We start from the raw sequence: 19,671 nt of genomic DNA, 5'->3' as shown, positions 1-19,671 counted from the left end.
TAACCTATATGTGAAGAAACTCCTAAAACAATACAACTACATAAACTCACCTCTTGCAAAAGAAAAACTGATCAGGCAAAACAGGTTTCCAATTCCCACCTACCAGGATAAGGTGCGTAAATGCGTTTTGAAATGGTATTATTATAAAAATATCAGTAGGATTATTTGAAGGCCATAAGGCAAAATGTTTATCTTTTCAAGAAAAGATCACATTATTTTCCTCATCAATTTTTTCCACTACCACCCTTTTCAACAAAATAATGCTATAATAATAAAATCTGGTGTTCTAAAACACTGAAAAACTAAGACCACTAAAAAAGGCCTTATAGATTAATTACTAGCAATACACTGCTTCAAACCCATTTTGGAAATTCTTGGATATGTTTTCTAAGTGGAGATTTTATCATAACAATTCTCAAGTGGCTGTCTCATTAGCTTTCAATATATTGCAAAGCTCAGGTTTTTCAGGAGTCCAGAAATCATCTTAAAAATATGATTTCCAGGGGCACCTGGGTGGCTCAGTCGGTTAAGCTTTTGCCTTAGGCTCAGGTCATGATCTGGAGTCCCAGGGTCGAGCCATGAGGCTCCCTGCTCAGTGGAGAGTCTGTTCCTCTGCCCCTCACCCTGCTTGTACTCTCTTGGGTGCATACGCACTCTCTCTCAAATAAATAAAATCTTAAAAAAAAATGATTTCCAATGTCAATGTAATTGACACAAAAGTTGAAAATACACTTACTGAACTAATAATCATACAAAAGACACCATCAATTAAACTCATCAGTATGAGGCTTCAAGACTTTAACAACTTAATTAACCACAGCCACCAAATATGTAGAAGAAGCCTAAATTTTAATATACTAACTTTAAAATCTTTACTAAGAAATGTAGAAATCTGGAAAACTTTTCAAAATATTAAGTTCTTTAATTGCCACATCAAGTGGCAATTAAAAGGCTGACTAAAATGTAGATGGATGAATCAAACAACTCAAGTCAAATTGTGCCAGTGATATAAAGTCTTACAGTTAAGTTTGAGTATTCACATTTCTTAATTATCTACCTGCTTGAAGTCACTTGGTGCTGCCAACCTTCCCCATCTTCCTTCAATATAATCATTACAATAGCTTATATTTATTAAGCACTTATGTGCCAGGCACCCTATTAAAAATGCAACATGCTTCATTTTATTTTACTCTTACAACAATACTATGTAATGTAGACACCATGATCATTCTTATTCCACAGAAGAGGAAAATAAAATTGTAATGAAAAGAATTAACAAAGAAAGCCAACTTGAAACTGCTATTTTATACTAATCCTAACTCACTCACTACCTAATTATTCACCTAAGTTTCTCATCCCTATAAAAGAACATCTAAAATTCATTGCAAATCACATTGTCTTGAAATTACTCACATATCTTAAATAACTAATTATATAATCATCAATTAATTGTAAACAGAGCTTAGTAAAATTACTAGGGCTATCTCATTTTTATAGTAATATAGTATAGAAACTTGTTTCTACAATAATTTCTAAGTTGAAATAATGAATTTACTTTTGTTGTATTAAATATTAGTCTTTATATACATACACATATATGTAAAACAAAACAAGTGAAAATTTTATTGTTTTAAACCCTTATATAATATTCAATTATATGGCAACTGATTAGAAAGTAATTTCATGTAAAATTCAGACTGGAGAATTAAAATCTTTATGTGCTACAAATTCAAGTATGTACTCAAACTGAGTTCAAGAGGTTGCTTCTGAGAAATGAGAAGTGGTAACGGAAGCAAGTAATACGTAAGACAAACTGAAACAAAACAAGCAAGGGCTCATTTTAAAGTCACCAACTCCCAAAAATTATTAACTGTTTTCCAAGACAAAATTGAGGAAGTCGGGGGATCAGGATTAAATAGTTACAGTTACCTATACATTTTACTGCTCTAGTATATTTCCTTTTTGTTTCTGATCATTATGATGGCAAATGAATAATGTGACTACGGAAATATATGTGAATATGATGGACTCTCCTAACTAGGCTGTTTATGACAGGGTTTAAAATGTGCAGTGTAATTAAGATCCCAAAATAGTTAATGATGGATTAATCAAATGAGACTCTTCTGGGTGTGCCAACCTGATCAGGTGAGCCCCTAAAGGGCATAGGGCCCTTCCTAAAATAAGAGATCTGAAGTATGAGAGAAATTCTCCAATGAAGAAATAAGCTGCTATGCTATAAGAGGATGGGGTTAACTGTTAAGGACCTGAGGGTGGCCCCTAGGAACTGAGAATGGTCCCCATCTGACAGGAAGAACACAGGACCATTGTCATACAACCACAAGGAAATGAATTCTGACAACAATCATGAGCTTGGAAGACAATGAGCCTCAGATAAGATCGCACCCCTGGGGCGCCTGGGTGGCTCAGGTGGTTAAGCGACTGCCTTCGGCTCAGGTCATGATCCTGGAGTCCCGGGATCGAGTCCCACATCAGGCTCCCTGCTCAGCAGGGAGTCTGCTTCTCCCTCTGACCCTCCTCCCTCTCATGTTCTCTGTCTCTCATTCTCTCTCTCACAAATAAATAAAATCTCAAAAAAAAATTAAAAAAAAAATAATAATAAAATAAAAAATAAATAAAAAGATTCTATCATTTCAATCTCAGTGCCTTGTAGATGATGTATATATTCAATGTTTGTCTGTTGCATAACTAAATGAACAAATAAAGGAAGAAACAATCCAAGGGAACTTCAACAGCCAATCTCTGAATTTTATATATAGTTTCAAAATGAGAGGCTAGCACAGATCTCAGGGGTGAGGAAGAGAAGTACTGAGGGTCGATATGAATAAGGGTTGATATGCTATACCCATATTGGTGCCCAGCACCATGCAGTTACTTTAAAAGATACAAAAGAAATGAAATATCTTTTTTTTTTTCAGTTTGAGGCTAAAAAACAGTACAAACTTTAGTACCAAAACATTTCTACTCGGAAATATATTTTCCTTTGTTTTTGTTTTATCTAAACTTTGCTTTTCCCCTTTCAGCTTCCTCCCTTAATTCACACTTAATAGTACTGCAACAGCACTCAAAACCATACAGCCCATACCACAAGCTCCCTCCACAAAGCAGCACATACAACCCTCCCTGCTTTCTCAGAAGCACCATGTTTATATGACCAGATACCACATTTATTAACAGCTTGCTGAAGTCAGTTTTTACAACTACAAATAAATCCCTGGGTACAAAGGAAGTACCATCCTAGATTCTCAGACTCTACATGATGGATTCCTATGGGGCTTAGTTCATGGACTCATTAAATGGCCTGACAGGCATGGGGGCAATATCACAGAAAAACAGAAGAACTCTTTGCCACTGTTTTCTTTAAGTTTATTGCTTTGTATTTTGCCACAACAATGTGAAATATTTATGTTTCAGAAGGGCAAGAAATTTATCATTTTTTTTAAAGGATAAAAGAAATTTTATCCTTTTAAATTTAAGAATTTAAATTTAAGAAATTAAATTACTGTCTTATATAAACAGGTCAATCTTTAGGCCCTTACTCTTATTTAAAATAAGAAAATAATAAGGGCAGTTACATTTACTGGCAACACTAAAAAATACCAGCTAAGAGAAGACAGAAAAACTATAAAAATCAGACACAAAAGCTGTAAAGATAAAGCAATTTGGAGCCATTTAATATCAGGGTAACAGCCATATCAAGCTTAAGAGCCACTCATGACATCTTTTTATCAGAGTACAACTAGTACAATTAGTATTCAAACTATCTCTCCTTAGATATTCCCTTAAATGCACTAGCGCTCCTTAACTATCTTAGATATACAATACTCATACTTTGTCTCAGGTTTATTTTTTTAACCTAGTCTCATCCCCACAATGAAATTAAATCTCTCTGAAAACAAAGGTCATGCCCTCTTTGGTTCAGTATACCAGGAGATTGGGACCATAACAAGTGATCAGAAACAACTTGAATGAATGTTCAATCTATTACTGAAGACCAAAAAACAGATATAAATAATGTAATTCTTAGTGATATGTTAAAATCAGTTGTTTACACACTGACTGCCATGAAAGAGGAAGAAATGTTTTAAACTTGCTAGAATATAAATTTTTTTTAAAGATTTTATTTATTTATTTGAGAGAGAGAGACAGTGACAGAGATAGCAAGAGAGAGCACAAGCTGGGAGGAGAGGGAGAAGCAGGCTTCCTGTGGAGCAGGGAGCCCGATGCGGGGCCTCAATCCCAGGACCCTGGTATCATAACCTGAGCTGAAGGCAGATGCTTAACCAACTGAGCCACCCAGGTGCCCCTAGAATATAAATTTTTAAAAAAATTATTATTTTGCTTATAAATGAATAGGTGGAATACATTTTCCATTGGGTTAAATGTGATTTTTGTGACCTTTTCTAAATCTTCATTATATGAATAATATAAACTCAAGAATACACAATCTTCTATCTTGAAATTTCCATTCTCAGCCTACAAAAAATGTAAAAACTTGTAGAATGAATTTCTCTATAAACCTTACCAATATTCATCAAATGTTAACATTTTGCCATGATTGTTCTCGCTACACAGACAGACAGACACACACACACATACACTCAGCTGCCAGGTTTCACTGAACCATTTAAAATTATTTATTATTATCTGAAAATGAGTTACAGGTATCATTAAATTGATCCCTAAATATTTTATCCCAATACATATCTCTTAATGAATAAAGAAATTCTCTTAACTGAACATAATACTATTATCACACCTGGGGGGGGGATTCCATAGCAACAGGTATCTTCTAAAGATAAAACTGTTTTCCTATACATTACTAGATAATTTCCAAATTGTTGTCAAGAAGGAAAAAAATTCTATAAATATAATTAAAAACAACAAAAATGTTTAGGATTTTTTAAAAGGAGGTCTAATGTGAAGGAAGCAAAACATAAGAGTCTCTTTATAACTACAGAAAACAAACTGAGGGTTGCTGGAGGGGAGAGGGTGGGAGATGGGTTAAATGGGTGATGGAAAATTAAGGACGGCACTTGTGATGAGCACTAGATGTTATATGTAAGTGATGAATCACTAAATTCTACTCCTGAAACCAATATTACACTGTATGCTAACTAACTAGAATTTAAATAAAAAATTGAAGGAGGGGCGCCTGGGTGGCTCAGTTGGTTAAGCAACTGCCTTCGGCTCAGGTCATGATCCTGGAGTCCCGGGATCAAGTCCCACATCAGGCTCCCTGCTCAGCAGGGAGTCTGCTTCTCCCTCTGACCCTCCTCCCTCTCATGCTCTCTGTCTCTCATTCTCTCTTTCGCAAATAAATAAAATCTTTAAAAAAAAAAAATTAAAAAAAAAAACACCTGAAGGAAAAAAAAGGATATGTAAGTAAAGCCATATGTTTTATAAACTACATTAAAACGATTTCTTAAAATTTCATATGAAAATATATTACTTATGTTTTACAGTCAGTCCTTTTCCCCCCCATAATACTACAACTAAACTTAATTTTATGGACATTATAAGTATCATTCTCAAAACTATCAATTTTTATCATTCTTTCAAAAGATTTCCTATCCTATATCCAATGCAGCCCAAACTCTATATACAAGGTATCTTTGTTTCAAAATATACATTAATGATACTTTAAACACTTTTAATAAGACTTTTTTCATGAACAAAAACAATGTATTAAAATATTCTTACTTTGTTAGTATTTTATTAATTTTTTTAGTATATTGCTTCTCCACAGACTGAAAAGAAAACCCAGTTTGTATACAAAATGAGATGAAATTACTGTCTCCAAATTGCTGGACATACTACTTAACCACAAGACTAACTATTTACAGCATGGCTTATCAATCTAGGAATCAAAGCCCCTCCCCCCCCCAAACACAACTATAATAGTAAAGACCATTAGCTTTAAACTGTAATTAACTGGAATGAGAAAAATCAATCAGAAAAAAAACTAAAAAGAAACAGATATAACTGATCACTACAATGAGGTCTCAACTATTAGGTATCAAAATGCTTGCTAATAACCAATTAAAATGCCATGTCTTAATATATATCAGTCTGGATACATCCACTAAAGCCCTTAGGAGAGGATAAATTGCCTTGTTTCTTTTTCACCCATTTCCAGAATTGAGTGAAATATTTTCCCTCCCTCCCAATTAGTGACTTTATCTTTTTGCAAATTTCATAAATTAACTTAACAAATGGCATTTAATAGCAATTAGACTCTTACTTAGAACACATTCTTTTCTGAATCAAGAGTTCTGCTTTGTGAGAGCTCATAAATATGTGAAAAAAAAATTCCAATATTCAAATTTTTAAAAGTATGTAACTAAATATATTTTTACAATAAAAAAAAATTAAGCTGCTTTGTATGTTAAAGCAGCCTGGGGGAGCCTGGATGGCTTGGTTGGTTAAGCATCTGACTAATAATTTGGCTCAGGTCATGATCTCATGGGTCGTGAAATGGGAGCCCTGAGTCAGGCTCTGCACTCAGTAGGGAGTCTGCTTGAGATTCTCTCCCTCTGCCCCTCCCCCCATTCTCTGTCTCTCTCTCTCTCTCTCTCTCTCTCTCTCTCTCTCAAATAGATAAATCTTAAAAAAAAAAGTCTGAGATCTATTCAACAAATATCAATCGGTGAAAGAAATGAAGATTTTACTTACATTTGTAATAGCTATTGCATTTTTATCATAGTATTTCTTCTTTTCATATTTATCTCTGATGAAAAATTCCACTGCTCTGAAAATAGATAACTTAAGGAAAAGCATGAGTTCAGTGACAATGTACACTCCCCTTTATTCATTCCTTTCCACAACGCCTACACTCTATAGTCAATTTTCCTCCTTCCCAGTCTGTGCTTTCCTCTCACACTATTTCTGCAACTAAATTCTGTAACCTTTCTTTCTGCCACAGAAAGTCTCTTTCAGGGAGTTCTCCCCATTCAACAAAACCACCTAAACCAATTCTAGAACGAAAAGTAACCACATTTCTCAATTCCACCACACTCCCCAAATCTCCACCTCCAACCAAACTCTTTCATTTTAAATTCTCAGTGTAAGGAAACTAATAGCCATGCGGTACCCACAACGTACCAAACGCTGTATGCTATGTGTTGTCGATAGTTTGTTTCTTTTAATCCTTCCACAACCCAGTAATATATATACTATTTCCACATCACAGATAAGTAATTAGCAATTCAGAAAAATTTAACAATTGTGATTCCAATACTTCTGTTCTTTCCCACAATACATGGCTTCCCCTGGTTGCATCACAGAGGATTCCCCGTGTTTTAGAAGAATGGAGGCCTTTTTTTTTTTTTTCCTTTCAAAGCTGAGGAATGGAGAAGTCAAGAAGCTACAACCAAAGTCAGTACTATTTAATTTTTTGGAGTTGGTTGGACTAGCCTTATACGTTGACAGAGTGAGCCATTTCTAGTGGGATTTGAGAGTTTTGAGTTATCTGATATTGAAGACTTCTCTTACCACTCAATCACTACTTTATCGTATTTCACTAAAATGGGAATTTTTCCATTTAGCACCATGATCCCCTTTGGTAGTCAGGCAAAGCCTATGAACTCCTTCCTGGGACAATGCTTTTAAATGCGTAAAATAAAATACACAGAATTACAAAGGAAATGTGAATTATACTGAAATACAATCTCTCTGTAGATCCCCATTAAGATATCCTTCTGTTCAAAAGAACAGTTACCTGAAGCAGTAAAGCAATACACTTTCAGTCAAAACTCCTTGTCACAAATTAATAACAGCCTTTTAAATTGACAGTTGAGGCAATAGGTAACAGAAAGAGCTGACACACGAATACACAGTGGATATTAAAAAGTTGGGGTATTATGAAAGCACTCAAAGGGGGCCAGGGAAGGAAATCTAAACATTTAATTTTTTAAGTAAGCTGAATGAAAGCTATTTTTAAAGACAGTTTTCTACAACGTGAGTATGTGAAGGGCACTTTATGTGATCTTTATCTCCTTTTTTCCTCTTAAACAACCTATAAGGTAGGTACCATTTCACAACCAAAAGTGAGGCACAGGAAGTTTAAAAAGTCTGGGATTCTACAGTACAAGGAAGAGTTGTGATTCAAAACCAGGAATGTTTAGCATCAGTGTTTTCAGAATGTTCCTGATCATCACCAGTTTATCTGTGAGTCAGTTATTTTATGCTAATGATAATAAATACTTTAAAATCTAGAAAAGAATGTTAAATTTGGAGGGTATTTTCAAAGTACCCTTGGAGACCCTTTTAAAGTGAAAGGCCCCAAATCTGCCATCAGGCTGCTTATTTAGGTATGTGAAAATTTTCGCAGCCAATTCAATACCAAAAAGTTACCACAAATATGCCAATATTTCCATAAAATGCTATAATGTTACTTTACTCAAACTTGTAAATAAGCTAAATGTTAAGTTTGCTCATGATTATAAATCCAAGTTCAATATTACATTTTTCTATTTTTTTAACAGAAAAAAATGAAACAAAAAAAGTTGGCCTGTTAGATTAGGTGTACGCATATGGATATATTGAGCAATTTTCATTGTAGAGACAACTATTTACCTCCACAAAAAGGGAAAGAAAATAGACTTCACTTAGCCTGATGTCATTTTCACTTCAGATGATATGGAATATATTTATTATTTGTACATATATGTTTGTAAATTTGTGTATTTTAGCAGCAATTATATTTACAGTTATATAACATACAATATAGCATACATATACAGCTATTTTTTTAACTACAGAAAATTTTTAGAAATCTGAATTCTTAAATTATAATTTTTATGATTAAATATCAGAGAAAGTAATACTGACATCTTTCCTTCTTAAAGATAGAAACAATATTCATTTTAGATATTGTTTAGAGTATACTACACCTTAAAGCTTGAAAAGATTTACTACTCTCATCTATGAAATGTTTATGATGAAAAATGATCACTGTTTGATTTTAAAAATTACTCTTAGAAAACTCATTAAAGTTAGAAATAGAATATATAAAATAATTTAACCAATAGTAAAGCTAAAATACTGAAAACTCTGATGTTTTATAAATACTGAATTTGAAAAAGGCAAACATTTTAAGTATGCCATATTTTTGAGTGAAAAACAATACAAACATCTGGTGAAATCACATGTTGCTGTGAATTTTCAGAAATAACAGATATAAGTGAAATCTTAATTCATACTTAATGTATTTTATATAAATAATTCAAATATAGCTGGATCTGGTTCTGCTCATGATACAAAACCCTCTCAGAAATTATCTAAAAAGTAAACAATTTCTAAAATTCTGAGACAAAAGTTGATGTTTTCCAAGGATATTAAAATAAGATAAAATAAAATAAATCATTAGGGCAAGAGAACTTACTTGGATCTTCCTATTGTTAACATAAAACAATACTTTTCAAAAACCAATCAAAGCACACCACAGAGTACATTTTTTAAGTTCCATGGGAGTCATCTGAAAAAGGACGGTGATTTAGGGAACATGCTATATTCTTGATTGCTCTCAGTTCCTACGTACTCTTAGAGCAAGAACATATCACACAGTCTTTATGTATATTTGTACAAGGTCCCAAATGCAAGCCAATTTGTCATTGTTAATTCACCTAAAGAAACAATGATTTATTGCCATGATCAGCAAATTTTTTTTAGAGGGCCAGAAGGTAAATATTTTAGGCTTTGAAGGATAGATGGTCTGTGTTGCAACTACTCAACTCTGCCTTTGTAGCTCCAAAGCAGCCTTGAAAATACATAAATGAATGGTCATGGCTGTGTTCTAGTAAACTTTATTTACAAAAACAGGAACTGGCTCATAGGCCTGTAGTTACTGATTCCTGAATTGTATCCCAATTTTGCCCAAGAGGGCAAAAAACAGTCAAGTTGGATTTACAGATCATCTCTATGTCTACAATCTGTCACTACAGACAACTTAAGGAATTTTCAATGGACATTCTGATAACAGTTTTGCATTATATGCTGACTCTAGTACTGATTTTCGAAGAAGATGGTCTCCCAACGTACACCCTCACATTTTCTGGTACCAGTAGGCACTTGTTATTTAACTGGCAGTTATTGTTACCCTGAAGTCAGCTAATCTGCTGAACCCATACCTAGATACATAAAAAAAGATAATCCTACTCAACTCACAAAGTTGTTAAGAGTTATGGGAATAATACATATAAAGCCTTTAGCACAGCACCTAACAGACAATAAGCATTCAATAAATGGAGTTAGCTTGCTTTTGCTTTTATATAACTTTGTATCTCAGTTTCCTCTCCTTTAAAATAGAGATAACATTAAGACCCATCTCACAGGATTATTGTAAGAATTAAATAAGCTAGTGTGTGTAAAGAACTAAGAACAGTGTGTGGCACGTAGTGAGTGCTATTTAATTTTTAGCTCTTATTACCATGGTAGATGGAGGTAATGGACGGGAACTACCATGTTCAGGGTTAAGATGGCTTGCATATCATCAAGTTTAAATAGATGAGCAACTGATAAAAACAAAAGAACCAATGAATTTGGAGATCAGTCAATATTCATCTTCATTCTCTAGTTTCTAGGCGTCATTTGAGACATAAGGATTTTTTTACTGACAGACATCAATAATACAACCAAAAAATTAGAATAATAATTTCAGGAAATCAAGGTAAGGAAATATTAATAACAATTCAAGTTTATGTGGCTGATTTGGCATTTAGTAAACAAACAAAAACAAACACCCCAGAATCTTCCCCATGCCTACAGTTACAAAACATTCAACACAGTACCCTGAACTGTCCCTGTCCTCAAAACTAACAAATGATACTATACAAGCCCCCCAAAAGTTTAACATTACTTTGTATTTTATCTTTTAACATGTATTTATTTATAATTTGAGATTTTTTTCCCTTTTCTTAAAGATACCATTTTAAAGACAATTAAATTAATATTTAGTCCCGAGAACAAAATCTTCCAATTCCAGACACATTACCACTGACAGCAATAAAATCCTGAAAAGCTCAAAGGAGAAAAACTGCTGATTAGCTTTGGTGCACAACAGACCTCATGGAACTGAAGTAATTAAAGTTTTTAGATAAGATGAAATACCCTAATAATGAAAAGCTTAATGTAAAGCTTTATCATTTGTCATGCACTAGTACATGCAGCCTATAATTAAACACATCCCACATGAGAAATTATACTTTCACAGCAGCTTTTGCATAACTTTGTAAATTGTAAAGCTTTTAAAAAGTGACAAATCTTGTTAAGAATGCAGTGAGGCCCCATATTATGTGAGTTTTACTCAGTTTGGTTCCACTTGCCTCTGGGGATGAGGCAACAATATTTAAATCAATAAAAATGCAGAGATGTTAGGCTTTTCAAAGAGCAATGAAATTTAGAATGATTCATGAAATAAAGGGGACTAGTTTTCTTACTAGTTTCCCTCATAAAACCTCCAAATCACAATGTTTCATAATTAAAAGAAGGGAATAAAGTGATATTGCTGTAATATTTAAGGTAAAACAATTTTTAAAGGCCATAGTATTATATTAGATATAGGGGCTGATCTCATGGTCTGGGACATGGCCTTTTATACTCTATAGTCCTCTATCTCAAATTTGTTTAGACAAAATCCCTCTTTATTTTCTGACAACCATTAGATTATCTATTTATGAACAGTAAGAGATCAAAACCTCATATAAATATGATCATAATTTGTAAACACTTTAGAAGTAACACTTAGTTTGAAAAATCAAATATGCATGTTTGAGTAAACAATAGCAAAAATATACATAATCCAAAAGCCTGAAATGAATTACATCAGGTACTTAAAAGTTGTAATCTACACCTAGACCTTATGATCTAGCGCAGAGTTCCCAACCATAAGCCTATCTATTTTTAAAGGCCATCAAGACTCAAAGTGGCAACACTGATTTTACTCAGACTATCATTAAAAAATATTCAAGTGCCCTTTTACAGAAGGAAAAGTCTGGAAGCTTTGAGAAGTTTCTTAATAACTCTTTGAGCATCCCATCCTTCCCAACCCCCAAAATGAAAATATTATGCTCTAGTTCATTGGGTTATTTGGATAATCTAAAAAGATAATGAAGATAAAAGGCCAAGCTCAGTGCTTGGCACCCAGCAAACCTTTTTTAAGCAATAAGACTACTTTAGCTGCTGTATCTTCAGTGTGTTAAAGGTCAAGGATGTAATCCTACCCAATGCCAATCAATTCACTATAAAAATCTTCTCTTCCCTGAAATGTTTAGGTAAATATTTATAATATTTAAATATAAATACTTAAATATTAAAAATATATCAGCAAAAATATCAGAATAACTCACTACCTCATTAATCCTTTACTTCTATAAGGATCATCATAAAATTAATGGTAATTACTTAAATAATATTCCTACCAACATACACGAAATAGTGCACAGAACATAGTTCAATGTAAGAAGATACCAAGAAGCTAATATACAGTCCTTTCCTGAATATCTTCCAGGCTTCTTTGAAAACAATATGGAATCATGACGATGTATTAAATAACTCGGAAGCCACTTTCACCCACAAGGAACTAAATAAAGGATACTACCGAAAACTACCCTGCAGTATTCAAAAAAAATCCAAAAAAACTCAACTCAAACCAAACCAACCCCAACACACGTACAAACTTCCACAAAAAGGAGATTCTTCCAGTTGAGGGATCTTATATGTCAACTCAGGCTTGGGGGTGAGAACCAGAGAGAAGAGAATAAATACAACTAGCAAGCAATTGGTAAAAACCACCCAGGACATTACTTGTTTGCTCTGCTATATTTCCTTCTACTATGCTCTATTTTCCAGGGTTCTGCCCTAGGCCTTCACTTTTCAGAGGAGAAAGAAAACAGCATTCCCAAGTTTCTCAATAAAACACACAAAAAAGAATAAAGGACTATTGCCCTGAGTAAACAAACTTCAATCATCTACATGCTATCTACATGCTATCATCTACATGCTAAATCACTCCATAATCTGCACTGTATTTCCTGCTTTCTTCTAAGGTCCAGACCCATGTTTCTAGCTACTGAATTGGGATCTCCATGTATATGTCCAACAGACACCTCAACCTGCCCAAAGCAATGAAGTATGGCTCATTACCTTTCATTTCTGACCCTTCAACCTTTATCTGGTACTGAATTTCTTCTCTCAGGGAATATGCTTTATTTATCTCACCCATAGAACCTCCACCAAGCTTTAAAATTTGGGGTCATCTCAGTATCTTTCCTCAGAAACACGGCCAATCTCAACCTAATCCAATTGCTCCTGCTTTCCCAATTTCTTTCCAATATTCCCAATTCTTTCTTATCCATTCTCAATGCCACTATCTAATTCAATCTAATTATCTAATTTATAACTTCATCATTGCTCATTTCAAGGCTGTACTAGCATTCTACATGGGTCTCTGACTCCAAGGTCTCCTCTGACTAATCTTCCTTATGGTAGAAGTAAATGCTTTTAATGTTTCTCCTGCTTCAAAACCCTTCATGGCTTTTCAAATCCTTCAGCTTCCATGAGCCCATGGAATGAGGTCCACACTGCTTCTATATGGTACCAAAAACCCTTCACAATCTGGAAAATAAGCTTCTTCTGCCACTTGCCCCACTAAACGTGAACCTGTCACATCAAAACCTTAAAATGTCATGTTTCCTCACACATTCATACCTCTACTCACACAATTTGTTATGTCTGAAATGTACCTACCACTTTTACCCTAGGAACTTGCTAAATAAAAACAGCCTTGGATATCAGATTGTTAAATTTTGGGGAAGAAGTGGGGGGAGCAGAAACACAAAAGGCCAAATACAAATACTAACTTCTTAAATATAACTTAAAAGGTTTCTATACAAATATAAAAATATATATAATGGCCTGTATCTCTGTTAAGATCACATTTTTTTTTCCACTGTTTGATCACATGAACTGTTTTAGTATAAAAATAGGTATATATAACTGCTCTTTAAGAAACTACATTTTATTGTCAAAACTGCAAATATCACCGGGGCGCCTGGGTGGCTCAGATGGTTAAGCGTCTGCCTTCGGCTCAGGTCATGATTCCAGGGTCCTGGGATTGAGTCCCACATCGGGCTCCCTGCTCCTTGGGAGCCTGCTTCTCTCTCTCTCTCTCCCTCTCTGTCTCTCATGAATAAATAAATAAAATCTTTAAAAAAAAAAAAAAAAAAAACTGCAAATATCACCTTTGGAGAGAATCACAAATACCTACAATCAATTTGATAATTTTATAGAACAGATCAATTTTGATGAGCTATTTCCTCAAACTTCAATATAAGTTGAGAAACCCTATATAATCAAATGATTTTCTTTAACAAATGTGAAAAACATCTGACTAAAACGCCTGTGAGAAAATATTCTACTTATTCATTACGGCAGATTTGTAAAAGCAAACACGGTTGTGAAACCTGTAACAAAGACGGAATGTCAGCCATAAATATTAGCATAAGTTACTTCAGCAGGTCCACCTGCACTAAATATGTGATCTGCAATTTTAAATGCGTACATGTCAAACTGCTTAACATAATATGATTACTATATAAAGGTGATCAAGAAAATCTCTTTAGAAATGAATTTTAAAATTATTCAAGATGCTCACAAGTCAAATCTCTAATAATACCCTAAAATAATAAACAACATATACTCTCCAATCAAGAGCTGCAGATCAAGAAGAATCAGTCATAATATTTTACACTTAGTAATAATTACATCAAAATACTATGCAAATCATGTATTACTATTAAAAACTGCATACAAAGCACAGCTCAGGGCAAATCAATTTCGATCTTTAATAAATAACAGTATTATAAAGTTCACATCTTCCTAAATACAAACAGTTCAAATACGAAGTATAAAAAATGAGTTAATTCTTTTAAAATCCACAATAAATAAAGTTTAAAGGATACTGATCTGTCTGTGGTCTTCGAAAGTTCTCTGGAAGATTGGCTTCATAGAGTAGTCTTGCTTTAGTATTTCCCATATCTTGCATGCACTAAAATAAAAAGAAAAATCAAGTACTTTCATTATTCATATGAATATTAAAAAGTAATTCCTATATATACATACATATACATACACACACATACACAAATACAAAGTAACATTTATTATTTCCGATATATATTCTTCTCAGAAAAATAAATCACAACTATGAAACTACTCAAGTTCAAAGTAGAAGCATATTTTTAATTCTTCACATTTATTCAACTTATGTAGACCCACAGTTTTCTAATGTCTTTTTCTGTGAAAACAATACCATCTTTATTTATATTCACTACTTCCTAAAAGTAATTCCCTGGTAGTTCATGGCAGTTTTATTACTGTTTTAGATTTGCCACTTGAACAGCACTGCCATTTCCAAGGGTAACAACTCAAGATCAAATTTTCTTTGTTTTGGGTGCCTGGGTGGCTCAGTTGGTTAAGCGACTGCCTTCGGCTCAGGTCCATGATCCTGGAGTCCTGGGATCGAGTCCCGCATCGGGCTCCCTGCTCAGCAGGGGGTCTGCTTCTCCCTCTGACCCTCTTCCCTCTCGTGCTCTCTGTCTCTCATTCTCTCTCTCTCAAATAAATAAATAAAATTTAAAAAAAATTTTTTTCTTTGTTTTGAGTTTCAGAATACTCTTGGGTTTTCATGATTTACAATCAGGATCACAATGGAGAGCAGATAAAAAAGAAACGTGCTAACCTAGAACTCTACAGAAGTGGATTAATTGCTTTGGGGTTAATCTCTTTAAGATTCTGCTGAAAGCTATGGATCCTCTCCCTACAAAAAAATAAAACAAAACAAAAAACATTACCCAATGACCCAAAGCTTCCCTAAAATCTACAAACCCCAAGAATAAGAACTACTCAGGAGGCATAAAATAATCTGATAATCACTTAAACCAGTTTAAGTTTCAGTATCTTCTGTAAGGATTAGCCAAACAGTCCTTCCTGGATAATCTACTACATTAGAAAGTAGCATTTACAAACAAAACATTATTCATTTTACATGAATACATGTTACAAATGAATACATGTAAAATGTTTTACACAGAGTTTAGGTTCCTGAAAATGTTTTAATTGGTAGAAAGATCAGTCTGTATAATTCCTTCTTTTTTCTTCTGATTCCGTAGACACACACCCACACCCCCAAGAAGACAATCCAGGTTTAACAGATAATCAATTGTCCACCTTGAGTTGTAGCCCTGAAGTGTACACAGAACCATCTTCCTTCAAATAAAAAATACAGTGACATGGGGCGCCTGGGTGGTTCAATCAGTTAAGCATCTGACTCTTGATTTCAACCCAGGTCATGATCTCAGGGTCTGCCTTGGGCTCCGCTCTGCATTGGGCTCCACGCTCAGTGTGGAGTCTGCTTGTCCCTCTCCCCCTGCACACTCTCGCACACGTGTTCTTTCTCTCTCTCTCTCTCAAATAAATAAATAAATAAAACCTTTTAAAAAAAATACAATGACCCTTTTTTCTCCCAACTGAGAGTTTTAAGGTATGCAAAATACTAATATACTCTCATTTCTGGATATCTATTCTAACCCACCTCAACATAAGTACTCTTTCAGAGTAAATGAGATCATAAGGAAGGGAAGTAATAGGGGGCTGGGAAATATAAGGAAGAGTAAACTGAAAAAGAATGAAACAGTTTTTGTTATTTAGCTTTGGAGACAAAACAGAAGCTAAGGCAAAATATATCCCAGGGGTATATAAGCTGAGGGGGAAAACCTGTGTAAGGTGAACTGACAGTATAAGGTCAGAGGGCTCTATTACATCATGACACATACTAGCATACATATGAGTAGAGCTAATTTGTAATTCTGTGTGTGGGGAGAAGAGCTTAGAAACTTTCAGTATAGGGCGCCTGGGTGGCTCAGTTGGTTAAGCGACTGCCTTCGACTCAGGTCATGATCCTGGAGTCCCGGGATCGAGTCCCGCATCGGGCTCCCTGCTCAGCAGGGAGTCTGCTTCTCCCTCTGACCCTCCTCCCTCTCATGCTCTCTGTCTCTCATTGTCTCTCTCACAAATAAATAAAAAAAAAAAAAAAAAAAGAAACTTTCAGTATAGCCCACCCTTCTTGAAAAAAGAAAAAATGTTTCCCATCTCAAGTATTCAAATGATGCTTTACCTTTGTGTCATGGTGGGAATTTAGAAGTAAAGATGATCCGAGTTATGTAATCATAAAGGCATTAAACATTTAGGAAAAACTACAAGAAAAATGCCTCTTAGTTTGCACAATATCTGCAATAAAGCAAAAAGTAACTCATAGAAACTATGAAAGTAAAAAAATTTGAAAAGTTTCCATCAAGCAAACAAGAATACATGGAAATTCTAACAAAAAATTTAGTAAGACTAAAAACAGTATCTACTATGTATGCCATATCTCACTGACCCTAAGTTACATTTTTCTTCCTTTTTTAAGATTAATGAACTAGGAATACATCTTAAAATTGATAGTGTCTTGTAACTGATAATTTTTTCTTATGAGTCCATAAAATAGAGGTATTTTTCACGGAGATATCTTATGGTCAATGAATATGATAGTACACATTTCATATAAAATATTCTCTTTATTTTAATATTTTGACAAAATAAAAAATAATTAGGAACGAGGCATATATGTGTACTACACCAAATTATTTACTGTTGTTCTAGGGATGCTACCCATCACAATCAGATAGGAGAGAAAAAAAAGAGGTATAAAAATCTGAAAGGGAGAAGTAATGTGAAATAACGAGCCATTTCTACAGGAGACCGCTGCCAAAAAGTGACTGGGTACAGGTGCATGTGTGTGTGTGTCAGTTGGGATTAGAGGGAACAAGGATTCAGTGACATCACAGATACATAAAGATTGTTTTGTAAGAAGATATTGTTAGGCTCAGATGCTTTCTAGGTTTCTAAAGAGCAGAAGTAGTGTAGGAGGAAGGTCAGTATCAAAGTTTCAAAACACTACCTTTAAGGGCCACATGGAACACTTATGAAAACTTATTCTATTGGCCCTGAAGAGCAAACTCTGTCTAGCGCTCGGAAGAAAATAATGAAAACAGCCTAACAATTACAGTGATAAGCATTAGCCTCAATACTTTACTTTTATATATAAATTACATATATATAATTATAAATTGCATGTATATTAGAGAAATTGTGTGCGCACGTGCGCGCACGCACACACACACCATTGTAAATTTCAAAAAACAAACAAACAAACAAACAAACCAAAAAACCCTGCTTTAGGCATTATTACCCTATTTTGGCAGGAAAGGAAACTGAAGTAGCAAGATGTTAAGTAACAGGCCCAAGATTATTAGTTTCCATGAGTATTTGACTCTTGACAGAACCAACATCGGCCCTCAGGAGTTTAGAGATCTCAGGCTGCAACCAATGGAACTGGGGACTACCTCCTGCAGGACTTACAAACACCGGGCTCTTTGTTTTAGAGGCTCAGTTCTCATTTTACAGATACAGAAACTGAAGCACAAAGAGGTTATATGATTTTCTCTAGAGTAAGACAATGAATCAGTTACAAAGTTCAGACTAGGATCAAGCTCCCTAGTCCCAATCCTTACCACCAGGCACCAGCTAATCAAAGTAAGTGTCCGGGAAATTCCACCACAAAACAGAAGAACACTGTAAGTATTGCCTCCATTATTAAAACATCATTCCTGTTACAAAAATATTATTGCTTTTCTTTTAGAGTCTCTCAACCAAAATGCTTCAGCAAAATGCACTGTTGGAAAGGAGAATTTTAGTTGTTTATTTTTTGGCAATTTATGATTCAGTTTTCCAGAGTTGAGATGAGTGGACTGGTTGCAAAGAAATGGGGGAAGGGGGATGATAAAGGGAATACACTAATTTTAAAAGAAAAAGTAAGTTTTATATTTTTTATTATTTTTAACTACCATGAGACTTCAGTTATGGGTAATGAGCTAGCTACTTTAACTTCTACCATCTAGCTTCCTGGAAATCAAGCCAGACCCTAATATTATGCACCATTCTGAAAAACTTTAAATTTCCAAACCTATTTTCACTTCTCCAAAAGGAGGAATACTTGTAAGGATATCAAACAGAGTATCGGGTGCCTGGGTGGCTCAGTTTGTTAAGCGACTGCCTTCAGCTCAGGTCATGATCCTGGAGTCCTGGGATGAGTCCCGCATCAGGCTCCCTGCTCAGCAGGGAGTCTGCTTCTCCCTCTGACCCTCACCCCTCTCATGCTCTCTCTTTCATTCTCTCTCTCTCAAATAAATAAATAAAATCTTAAAAAGAAGACTATCAAAAATTTTTAAATTTACCAATTTTCAAAATTCTTTGGCTTTACAGAAGGCATGTAATTCTGTCAGTAAATTTTCTCTTTCTCTCACACTTCAAACATGAAAAAGGGAGGAAGAGGACTCTTAATTACTTAAGTCAAAATTTCTACTGTTTGTTTAAAAATATTTTTAAATGGGTATTTACTTAATAAACCATAGTTCATCTCAAAATTAGATTTTTAAAAAACAGTCAAATATTAAGTGAGCAGAAAATATACTGAAATTCTTGACAAATGATAATAAGAACATAATAAATAGTCAATATGCATTTTTTACTTTAAGAAAAATATATATTTATATT

The 19,671-nt window shown here is 34.3% G+C and overlaps 1 protein-coding gene across 3 annotated transcripts in view; it reads right to left on the bottom strand.

Annotated features, from left to right (window-relative positions):
* SMAP1 (small ArfGAP 1) overlaps positions 1-19,671 on the bottom strand; it is a 162,200-nt gene that overhangs the window by 91,901 nt on the left and 50,628 nt on the right. For all 3 annotated transcript variants that reach the window (XM_045867072.3, XM_054505422.2, XM_064597754.1), the window contains exons 3-4: positions 14,979-15,064; positions 6,694-6,769 (exon numbers count right to left, since the gene is read on the bottom strand). In XM_045867072.3, the coding sequence (XP_045723028.1) occupies positions 6,694-6,769; positions 14,979-15,064 (162 nt within the window). The remainder of the gene's footprint in view (positions 1-6,693; positions 6,770-14,978; positions 15,065-19,671) is intronic.

Source organism: Mirounga angustirostris, unplaced genomic scaffold (assembly GCF_029215605.1).
Source record: "Mirounga angustirostris isolate CCGP_5_RB_7025 unplaced genomic scaffold, mMirAng1.0.hap1 SCAF_8, whole genome shotgun sequence".
NCBI lineage: Eukaryota > Metazoa > Chordata > Mammalia > Carnivora > Phocidae > Mirounga > Mirounga angustirostris.
The sequence above is the reverse complement of the archived record's forward strand: the minus strand, read 5'-3'. Positions and strand labels throughout refer to the sequence as shown.